Source organism: Oncorhynchus kisutch, linkage group LG13 (genome assembly GCF_002021735.2).
Source record: "Oncorhynchus kisutch isolate 150728-3 linkage group LG13, Okis_V2, whole genome shotgun sequence".
Taxonomy (NCBI): Eukaryota; Metazoa; Chordata; class Actinopteri; order Salmoniformes; family Salmonidae; genus Oncorhynchus; species Oncorhynchus kisutch.
Window position 1 is genome coordinate 27,792,507 of NC_034186.2, and position 11,588 is coordinate 27,804,094.

General features: G+C 42.6%; 1 protein-coding gene across 6 annotated transcripts; it reads left to right on the forward strand.

The window, feature by feature from the left end:
• The first annotated feature begins 340 nt into the window (after window positions 1-340).
• On the forward strand, window positions 341-9,602 carry si:dkey-86e18.1 (uncharacterized). 6 transcript variants are annotated; one of them, XR_004202359.1, is made up of 5 exons: window positions 341-433; window positions 8,021-8,061; window positions 8,163-8,237; window positions 8,384-8,573; window positions 8,904-9,602. XR_004202359.1 is itself a non-coding variant. In XM_020499245.2 (5 exons), exons 1-5 carry the CDS (start codon window positions 446-448, stop codon window positions 9,410-9,412), a joined length of 1,077 nt encoding a protein of 358 aa, XP_020354834.1. In that variant the 5' UTR covers window positions 390-445; the 3' UTR covers window positions 9,413-9,602. The 6 variants fall into 6 exon arrangements, 5 of the variants coding, with proteins under 5 accessions (XP_020354834.1, XP_020354831.1, XP_020354832.1 ...); XM_020499245.2 differs by having other exon boundaries at window positions 390-707; XM_020499242.2 differs by having other exon boundaries at window positions 414-707; window positions 8,877-9,602.
• The last annotated feature ends 1,986 nt before the right edge of the window (window positions 9,603-11,588 follow it).

The following is an 11,588-nucleotide window of genomic DNA, read 5'->3' on the forward strand; positions in this document are numbered from 1 at the left end:
ATGCATAGCAGCCATCTATTTTCTTTTTCAATTTCACAGACACTATGAGAGACAAATGTGGATTGTTCAATAACAAGGTGGGTTTCATAGCCTATATTAACCTTAAATTCATCTAACGTTTTCAGTACTGTATTCCTTAGCGTGCAAAGACGTTGAATATGAATATGAAGTTTACTATTACTGCTGCCTCCCCGATTTTTTAAACTAATATATACATATATAGTTACATTTGTTTTATTTAAACAACAATACAATAAAATACAAAGTCAATAAGAATGGCCGCTCCCACTAGGGAGTACTCTGGTTCGTGGTTGTTCATTTTTAACATCTGAGATGCACAGTGCGGCTAGAGCAGACAACCTGGAACGAGTCCGTCCATCGTGTCACATGACTTGGCTAGACAATTATGTGACATTTTGTTGATGTGTTGCTGGTAAGGTTTCGAATGACAGAGGAGTGGGAATATATACTTATATATTTAGTCGTTTATGTTCCCTGCAGTGTAATTTACTTTCCTTTAGTTCATTGTTTAACCCCCACCCAATTGGTGACGACAATACACTTTTTTGTGTGTAACGTTAGTTCGCCAATATACCCAAAGAAGAAGAATGTCGCTGGTAAATTAGCGTGTCCCTCCCAAATGGCTAGAAACGAGGAGAAACAACTGGGGAAATTGAACAGATTATGGCTTCAAAAAGAAAGAGATGGCAAGTGTCAATCAATCGTCTTTCAGTAGATTAAGTATTCCGTTTGTATTTTTAGCTACACGTTAATTATGTCTCTTTGCAGTGCTAGCAAACATTGTTAATATTCTCTAGCTAGCTAGTTAGACTTCCTATCAAGTTAATTTCGCTCTGGCAAGCTTGCTACTAGCCTATAGCTAGAAACACACACTGCCTTAGCTATCAGCGAGCTAGCCTGTTCTTAACAAGCTAGCTAGTTACATTATATATCTGGTCCACGATGATATGTTCGATTTGAGTCTTTTTCAACGCCATGCAGCCTTCCATTAATCGCTCCAAAAATTATATTCCCACCGATTTGATCAATAAACTCGGACATTTCCAACTTGCTAATTGGTTGTATGTAATCACGTGCTGCGTTCAACAATTAGCAAATTGGAAATGTATGAGTTTCCTAGTTCTAGCACAAGAACGTGGCATTATCTTGCCTGGCCTTGTTAGTGTCTGAAAGTTGATTACATTCGATTTAGAACCAGACTGACTCCCGGGCATGAGCCATGTGACGTAATTAAGCATGAGCGGTAATTAGTAGGAGTCTGTGTTTTCCCATGCAAAAGTGATTGCTTTTGATAAAAACGCTTTATCTAGTTAAAAAATTCTAACATGTATGTAGGGAAATAAGTGGAATTAGAGTATGGGCATCCGTGACAGGGAGAAGCGTCCATCCATGATTTATACAGGTAAAGTAGTCTAGCTAGCAACATTTTCAGATTTTACACTTTTCTAATTTTGACAAAGTCGTTTTAATTTCAAGTTGAAGTGTACTGTTAGCTAGCTAACATTAGGCTATAACTAGCAAAGCAAATGGCTCTGAGATACAAATAATAAGATCATACACGTAACATTAGCTAGCGAGCCAGCTAGCTAATGTTACGTGTATGATCTTATTATTTGTATCTCAGAGCCATTTGCTTTGCTAGTTATAGCCTAATGTTAGCTAGCTAACATTGAACCTGGTTGGTTAGCTACCAGATTCATGCATGGTAGTAAAGTCATGAGTTGGGATTATGGTTCATTGTTTAGCTAGCTAGCTAGCTACCTACGTGTCTTAACAAAAGACTCCACTATGTAAGTATCCATTTCAAGAATGTCACTGCGACAACTGTTGACAGATGTAGCTGGTAAATTCTGTCTGGCTATCTACCCTGATTTCAGAGCACTCTCGTCTGTGCCAGAGCGCAGAACAAATGAGGAATTTACAAACGCTCAACACCGTTGAATTTGGCCGGTGTCAGTAAACGTTGGCAGAAAAGCGTAAATTGTTTCCAACGCTCTGGAGTTGCAGTCACCAACACTCCGGATAACATAAAAACAGCCTAACCAGCTAAGCTAGGATGAGTAAAATGATCAGTGAGCTGTTCTCTCATATGTGTCTGGAAGTAGCTAGCCAGTTAGCTTGGGTACTTGAATGCCGTTGTTAGAACAGAACCCTCGGATCAACCCTTAAAGAGATGGGTGGGGCTAAAGCTTAAGAGGGTGTGAACAATGCTGAATGGGTGTAGACAAAGAGGAGCTCTCCAGTAGGTACCAAACCATTCAAAGGGCATTTTCTGAAAAGTGAGGTTACAAGACCGAATCAAGGCGGTCAGTCACCATTTTAAATGGTCATCCAAATCAGAATTCCAAGTCAGAACATCTTTCTACAACTGACTTTCCGACCTGAAGATCACCAACGTTATGATTTGACCTCATTATTTCCAGAGTTTGCAGTTGTTTTAAAAGCACCATGACACACATTTTTACCACCAAACTAGCTCTGGTCCATGCATATGTGTTGTCAGCTCGTAGTACAGGTTAAAGGCCTTCACAGGTCCAAAATGTTGGACCTGTTCGGAAATTGATCTGTGGCTTTCCCATCCGTACCTGATATGCATGAATAATAATATAGAGACCCGTTCCGAACGGACCCCAGGACAACTAGACAGACCCATTCCATATAGACCTGGTCAGCGCAGAGTGAGAGAAGCAGCAGAAAAATCACATTTTTAGCTACTTTTAAGAGTGAGGTAGACAGAAGTGGCGCTCTAGCAGCTTTCGGGTTGTGTCTGTAGGTTACTGTGAGTTTGAGCGAGTGACACTGGCAACAGGGAGGAGGGAGGGAGAGACAGAAACCAACCAAGCTGACTCGCGTTATAGTAGACTAATAGCTGCCATAGCTTGCTTATGTATCATCCAATATGATTACCTAGAACCGGTCTTGACTACATCAAACCGGGAGAAGCTAGCTAGGCTAATGGAGGCATGCACTTACTCGTCCTACACAGTAAAAAAAAATCTGCGCGACTACAACAGGTTCACCTTAGTGAAATGCTTACTTACAAGCCCTTAACCAACAATGCAGTTTTAAGAAAAAAGTGTTAAAGTATTTACTAAAATAAACTGAAGTAAAAAATATTTTTTTTTAAATAACAAATAATTAAGGAGCAAACCATAAAATGACAGTAGAGCGGCTATATACAGGGGGTACCGGTACAGAGTCATTGTGCGGGGTCACCGGTTAGTCGAGGTAATTGAGGTAATATGTACATGTAGGTGGAGGTAAAGTGACTATACATGGAAAATAGAAAGTAGCAGCAGCATAAAAATGGGGAGTGGGGTAGGAAGACCTAGATAGATGTACCTGCCATTAGAATGAATCTGATTTAAAAGGAATATTTTTCACCAGACTTTTCTATCCTCTCCAGATGGCCCCTTTGCATTCGGAAAGTATTCAGACCCCCTTCCATTTTTCTACATTTTGTGACTTTACAGACTTATTTAAACATATATTAAATGTTTTTAAAAATACTCACCAATCTGCAGACAATACACCATAATGATGGAGCGGAAACATTTTTTTTCTCCTTTTTTTCTTCTTCTTCCTAAAGTATATATTTTTTTAGCGCTTTGCTTTGAGACATTAAATTGAGATCAGGTGCATCCTGTTTCCGTTGATCATCCTTATGAATGTGTGTCAACTTGACGCTGGTCGCGTTCTTGTATAGAATAATTATTTTGTCGCTACAGTCTCACATTTTTCGACAGTCAAATGAATTAAGGCATGTAAGAAATTATTAATATGAGAAATTAAAAATTAAGAGCAGGGAACTGAAAGGAAATGTATAATTCTATTGTTTTTGTATGCTTTTGTTTTGGTGTATGTTGGTTATGCAATGTTTTATGTTACCTTGTTTCATTTTGGAATTCAAATATATTTACCAGTCAAAAGTTTGGACACCTACGGTACTCATTCCAGGGTTTCTCTTTATTTTTACTATTTTCTACATTATAGAATAATGGTGAAGACATCAAAACTATTAAATAACACATGGAATCATGTAGTAACCATTTGAGATTCTTCAAAGTAGCCACCCTTTGATGACAGCTTTGCACACTCTTGGCATTCTCTCAACCAACTCCATGAGGTAGTCACCTGGAATGCATTTCAATTAACAGGTGTGCCTTGTTAAAAGTTCATTTGTGGAATTTCTTTCCTTAATGCGTTTGAGCTAATCAGTTGTGTTGTGACAAGGCAGGGGTGGTATACAGAAGATAGCCCGATTTGGTAAAATACCAAGTCCATATTATGGCAAGAACAGCTCAAATAAGCGAAGAGAAACGACAGTACATCATTACTTTAAGACATGAAGGTCAGTCAATATGGAACATTTAAAGAACTTTGAAAGTTTCAATTGCAGTCGCAACAACCATCAAGTGCTCTGATGAAGATGGTTCTCATGAGGATCTCCACAGGAAAGGAAGACCCAGAGTTACCTCTGCTGCAGAGGATAAGGTCATTGGAGTTAACTGCACCTCAGATTTCAGCCCAAATAAATGCTTCAGAGAGTAACAGATATATCTCAACATCAACTGTTCAAAGGAGACTGCGTGAATCAGGCCTTCATGCTGCAAATAAACCACTACTAAAGGACACCAATAAGAAAAAGAGACTTGCTTGGGCCAAGAAACACGAGCAATAGACATTAGACCGGTGGAAATCTGTCCTTTGGTCTGATGAGTCCAAATTAGAGATTTTTGGTTCCAACTGCCATGTCTTTGTGAGATGCAGAGTAGGTGAATGGATGATCTCTGCATGTGTGGTTCCCACCATGACTCATAGAGGGGGAGATGTGATGGTGTGGGGGTGCTGTCTGGTGACCCTGTCAGTGATTTATTAAGAATTCAAGGCACACTTAACCAGCATGGCTACCACAGCATTCTGCAGCGATACACCATCCCATCTGGTTTGCGCTTAGTGGGACTATCATTTGTTTTTCAACAGGACAATGACCCAAAACACACCTCCAGGCTGTGTAATGGCTATTTGACCAAGGAGAGTGGAGTGCTGCATCAGATGACTTGGCCTCCACAATCACCCGACCTCAACCCAATTGCGAGTTTGGGATGAGTTGGACCGCAGAGTGAAGGAAAAGCAGCCAACAAGTGCTCAGCATATGTGGGAACTCCTTCCAAACTGTTGGAAAAGCTTTCTTCATGAAGCTTGTTGAGAATGCCAAGAGTATACAAAGCTGTCATCAAGGCAAAGGGTGGCTACTTTGAATAATAACACTTTTTTTTGCTTACAACATGATTCCATTTGTGTCGTTTCATAGTTTTGATGTCTTCACTATTATTCTACAATGTAGAAAATAGTAAAAGAAATAAACTCTTGAATGATGGGGTGTCCAAACTTTTGACTGCTACTGTATGTAAAATCTGTCCACAATGTTGACCTGAAATAAGGAAAATTATATAATAATAATAATAATAATAAAATATGTATCTAAAAATATACACTGCTCAAAAAAATAAAGGGAACACTAAAATAACACATCCTAGATCTGAATGAATGAAATATTCTTATTAAATACTTTTTTCTTTACATAGTTGAATGTGCTGACAACAAAATCACACAAAAAATATCAATGGAAATCAAATTTATCAACCCATGGAGGTCTGGATTTGGAGTTACACTCAAAATTAAATTGGAAAACCACACTACAGGCTGATCCAACTTTGATGTAATGTCCTTAAAACTAGTCAAAATGAGGCTCAGTAGTGTGTGTGGCCTCCACGTGCCTGTATGACCTCCCTACAACGCCTGGGCATGCTCCTGATGAGGTGGCGGATGGTCTCCTGAGGGATCTCCTCCCAGACCTGGACTAAAGCATCCGCCAACTCCTGGACAGTTTGTGGTGCAACGTGGCGTTGGTGGATGGAGCGAGACATGATGTCCCAGATGTGCTCAATTGGATTCAGGTCTGGGGAACGGGCGGGCCAGTCCATAGCATCAATGCCTTCCTCTTGCAGGAACTACTGACACACTCCAGCCACATGAGGTCTAGCATTGTCTTGCATTAGGAGGAACCCAGGGCCAACCGCACCAGCATATGGTCTCACAAGGGGTCTGAGGATCTCATCTTGGTACCTAATGGCAGTCAGGCTACCTCTGGCGAGCACATGGAGGGCTGTGCGGCCCCACCAAAGAAATGCCACCCCACACCATGACTCACCCACCACCAAACCGGTCATGCTGGAGGATGTTGCAGGCAGCAGAACGTTCTCCACGGCGTCTCCAGACTGTCACATGTGTTCAGTGTGAACCTGCTTTCATCTGTGAAGAGCACAGGGCACCAGTGGTGAATTTTCCAATCTCTGTGGTCTCTGGCAAATGCCAAACGTCCTGCACGGTGTTGGGCTGTAAGCACAAACCCCACCTGTGGATGTCAGGCCCTCATACCACCCTCATGGAGGCTGTCTGACCGTTTGAGCAGACACATGCACATTTGTGGCCTGCTTGAGGTCATTTTGCAGGGCTCTGGCAGTGCGCCTCCAGCTCCTCCTTGCACAAAGGCGGAGGTAGCGGTCCTGCTGCTGGGTTGTTGCTCTCCTACGGCCTCCTCCACGTCTCCTGATGTACTGGCCTGTCTCCTGGTAGCGCCTCCATGCTCTGGACACCACGCTGACAGACACAGCAAACCTTCTTGCCACAGCTCGCATTGATGTGCCATCCTGGATGAGCTGCACTACCTGAGCCACTTGTGTGGGTTGTAGACTCCATCTCATGCTACCACTGGAGTGAAAGCACCGCCAGCATTCAAAAGTGACCAAAACATCAGCCAGGAATCATAGGAACTGAGAAGTGGTCTGTGGTTATCACCTGCAGAACCACTCCTTTATTGGGGGTGTTTTGCTAATTGCCTATAATTTCCACCTGTTGTCTATTCCATTTGCACAACAGCATGTGAAATTTATTGTCAATCAGTGTTGCTTCCTATGTGGACAGTTTGATTTCACAGAAGTGTGATTGACTTGGAGTTACATTGTGTTGTTTAAGTGTTCCCTTCATTTTTTTGAGCAGTGTATATTTGACCTTGAGCGAATCGATGTAGTCAGAACTGAATTCCACAAAGCCTGGTTCCGGCTCAACTCCGTTGGTTGAGTTCATCAGACACTTCCTTCACCATGGAGTTTAGTCAGCTATATGAAGAGTTACATGTGAAGATGCAGCTCAAGCCTTCTTCAACACCCTGCTGCAAGTAACGCCTTGGACCAGAGCTACAGATCGATCTTGGGTGGAGAGACTTTTGTTACAGCTGTTAGGTTCTGAACAAACGGAGTAAAAACTCTAGGACAACTAGAAAAAGCTCAAACCAAGTTTGTTCACCCCACCCCATACTGCTGTAAAAGACTAAGCATGATTACAGAAGCACATATATTTATTACCTCCTAGTATTCGGGGTCAACTCCTTATACATCTAGACAGCCAATACATCTCTGTTGTTAGGCAGGAACTTAATTAGTTATTTTCACTGGTGTAGTCATGGCCCTACCTGATGCTAGAACCTTTGGAAGTGTATGCGTATGAAATTGGACTGTTTCTTCTCACTTCATCTGACCTGACCTCGGGCCGAATTCCTCTCTCCTCCCTAATCCGCCACTGTCCTACCTTATCAGTGACGGAAACCAGACAGTTCTTCTTTTACCTCCCTTTTTTAGGAGCCTTGATCTTCAGCAACAACATGTTTGACAGAATGTGACTTTCCATACACCACGTTCCTATGCATCCTTCATTGACCCCAACCTATACCTTCCTTATACATGTAAAGTAATCAATAAGTTCTAGTATGGTAACATGAATAAGTATATTTAAAGCTAGAATCCAACACCTTTCAACTTATTCAGATCTGGGTGATCAGTTGAATCCAGTGTGTTATGCAGGGCTTGAATAAAAGCCTGTGTTGAACATTACTGTAATGTGTAGCTAAATGTAATTCCTTCTCTGTGCCTTGAAACAGAGGGCCGTATCAAAGATGTTCATGAACCTAGACCCAAACTGGTGAGTTCTGCACATTTAATCTAATTGACAGTAATTCACACATGCTTTATTGGGGATAAATATGACTTGCACTTACGATCTGATGTTTTTTTCTTCCACAGTCAACACTCAATTCAGCCTCCTCCATTAAAAAGTGGATCCCAAGCATCAAGAATGAAATCGAGTATTATCTGCAGGTAGGCTTGTGAAGTGATGAGAGACAGTAATAATGCTGTTGTTTATTGACTTGTGTGTGTTTATGGGTGTGAAGAAAGGATACCCACACTGAAGTTTCATGTTAAAGTGAGTATGGCACACTTAATTTTTTTCTCCTCTCTCTCAGCAGTCCCAGTTGTCTCACTACCCTGAGAGGAAGATAGCAGAGTTCCAGCTGAGCATCCAGGGGCTGGAGAAAGAGTATAAACGCTTCATCTGTAAACTGCAAGCCCTGGACCCGACCTGTAAACACCAGCCCTGGTCACCTAGAGCATACACCAAGAGGAGTTCAGACACACGCATCTCCCCCAACACCGGTCAGTTTAACAGGGTTTGGCTCTGTTGTCTAGTTCTGACCAGTTTAGGTGTCTTACCTCTAACATAAACAATCAGCTTTCACATGCTATATGTGTTGTCTTCTATTAAGAAGAGAGGTTCCCAATTAGTTTTTTTAAGATGACCATAGTCATAACCAACGTAAAATACATTGTGGCCCATAAAAAATACCAAACCTATTTTACAGTCAGGTTCCCGTCTTTAGCCTTGATCCCAAATATATCAGGCATGACTAACATTTTGAGAAACTCTGGTCTAGAGAAAGGATATTTTTTTTTTTAAAGGTAATTCCTGGTTTCTCTCATCTGTAGCCAAGAAACCACGCGGTCTCCAGTCATGTGATCTGAGCAGGCCGGTGGGTGGAGCACAGAGTAACTGGGTCGTTAAAAGAACAGGAAGTGATGCAACGTCAGCCTCTGAGAACAAGGTACACTTCCACCAATCAGGGACTTTCCTCAGCACATTTCCAGTTGACCTGACTAATCCCAGCCCAGAGTCCACCAATCCAGATCAGGACCAGCCCCTGAACTTTGATCGCACCCGTCTTGCGGTGGTTCTAGCTGGGTCCAGAGGCCCATTACAACCAGGGTCGTCTCACACTCAGAGCCTGGCCAGGGTGCTGCTCTCTGGGCTACCCAACCTCCACAGCTCCCCACTGGGAAGGGCCATTGCTGCACAGGACAGAGACAATACAGGGGCGGAGAGACGAGACAGCACAGGGGCAGGTGGAGCCCATAGCACCGTTAATGATGAAAAGAGCACAGGGCATGTACTGGGACTAGGCTGCTACTCCTCCTCAGACGATGAAGCCGACACATGACATGGCTTTGTTATTAACACTGGATCCCTGATCACTACTCAGAACTCAATCTGCCATTCATGGACATACCATGCTTCAGTACTTGTCCAGTTTGCCCTGAACTCCAATCAGCTGTTGTGAACCACAGGGTCTTTCTTTTCCTATTGTACATTATGTAAATACACAATAAAAAGGGAAATGATACAATATACTTCAAGGGCTTTTCTTTTTCTAGAGAAAACAAATGTGACCTGACAGACCCTTCTGAGATTATGGTGCTGAATTATACTTTGGAAATAATATAAGAACCAATAATAATTAGTAGGACAGACTTTCACTCCATTCTGATTGTTTGATTAGAACATGAAACAATAAGTGCAACAGATGACCTGCTAAGGTGATGATGAGAATAGGATGTCTATATTTCAGGGTGACATATTAGCTGTCACTCTCAGGTTGCAGCTTCTGTCTCTGTTGTTGTATAATCAGGCTCCACCACTTCCAGCAGCTTTATGCAACAGACACCTCGCTGTGATGACATGCTGACTCAATGTTAGCCAGACTGCTTATTCATATAAAAACTCACAGCCCTGATGATGCACAGCCCACGGCCGACCCTAACCCCCCCCCCCGTTTCTGTGGGGACCACTATCAGCATGGCACTTCTGGGAAACAGGCGTGTTATATACCCAGAGAGAGTAGGAACTAGGAAACCAGAACAGTGTCTCTGGTTGGGCTGACGTGGTGGTGGTGAGGTGCCCTTTTAGTCAGAGCACAGTTACTGCAGAACCTGTTACCTGCAGATTTGTGCTGTTATTATATGGGGGAGGGGGAGGGGGGGTAGTTTAGTGTTAGCACACCGTTAGGCAACATACTCTACCAGGATACACTTCCACACTTCATCCCGCAGCTGACACCACCAACCGGGTCAAGGACTGTCCCTGCCAGGAAGCCTTGATAACTACATCAGGTGCTGCCAAACTCAGTGAGGAAAATAGCGGAAGAGGATGTTATGTTGGAATCTGAAATCAAATCAAATTTGTCACATACACATGGTTAGCAGATGTTAATGCGAGTGTAGCGAAATGCTTGTGCTTCTAGTTCCGACAATGCAGTAATAACCAACAAGTAATCTAGCTAACAATTCCAAAACTACTACCTTATAGACACAAGTGTAAGGGGATAAAGAATATGTACATAAAGATATATGAATGAGTGATGGTACAGAGCGGCATAGGCAAGATACAGTAGATGGTATTGAGTGCAGTATATACATATGAGATGAGTATGTAAACAAAGTGGCATAGTTAAGTGGCTAGTGATACATGTATTACATAAGGATGCAGTAGATGATATAGAGTACAGTATATACATATACATATGAGATGAATAATGTAGGGTATGTAAACATATTAGGTAGCATTGTTTAAAGTGGCCAGTGATATATTTTACATCACATCCCATCAATTCCCATTATTAAAGTGGCTGGAGTTGAGTCAGTGTGTTGGCAGCAGCCACTCAATGTTAGTGGTGGCTGTTTAACAGTCTGATGGCCTTGAGATAGAAGCTGTTTTTCAGTCTCTCGGTCCCAGCTTTGATGCACCTGTACTGACCTCGCCTTCTGGATGATAGCGGGGTGAACAGGCAGTGGCTCGGGTGGTTGTTGTCCTTGATGATCTTTATGGCCTTCCTGTGACATCGGGTGGTGTAGGTGTCCTGGAGGGCAGGTAGTTTGCCCCGGTGATGCTTTGTGCAGACCTCACTACCCTCTGGAGAGCCTTACGGTTGTGGGCGGAGCAGTTGCCGTACCAGGCGGTGATACAGCCCGACAGGATGCTCTCGATTGTGCATCTGTAGAAGTTTGTGAGTGCTTTTGGTGACAAGCAGAATTTCTTCAGCCTCCTGAGGTTGAAGAGGCGCTGCTGCGCCTTCTTCACGATGCTGTCTGTGTGGGTGGACCAATTCAGTTTGTCTGTGATGTCTGTCTGTGAAAGCGTGTTGAGTGGAGATGAGTGTGAGAAGAATTGGATTACAGTGGTGAATGCAAAAGGAAATAAGAGAAGTAAAGCGGTAGTGGAATTTCGTAAATCCAAGGCTAGTTTTGACAATATTTTGGTCGAAGTAAGGGTTTTGGAACTGGGAGATCCGTTTGAAGTGTCTATACAAATTGTGGATGCGCTGGATGAGGTAGTGTTGA

Excerpts from the sequence above, each read along its gene's own strand:
- si:dkey-86e18.1 (XM_020499242.2), top strand. The coding sequence starts at position 446 with ATGACAGAGGAGTGGGAATATATACTTATATATTTAGTCGTTTATGTT. Across the intron at positions 708-8,020 it reads GCTTCAAAAAGAAAGAGATG|AGGGCCGTATCAAAGATGTT; the intron begins GCAAGTGTCAAT and ends GCCTTGAAACAG. Across the intron at positions 8,062-8,162 it reads ATGAACCTAGACCCAAACTG|TCAACACTCAATTCAGCCTC; the intron begins GTGAGTTCTGCA and ends TTTCTTCCACAG.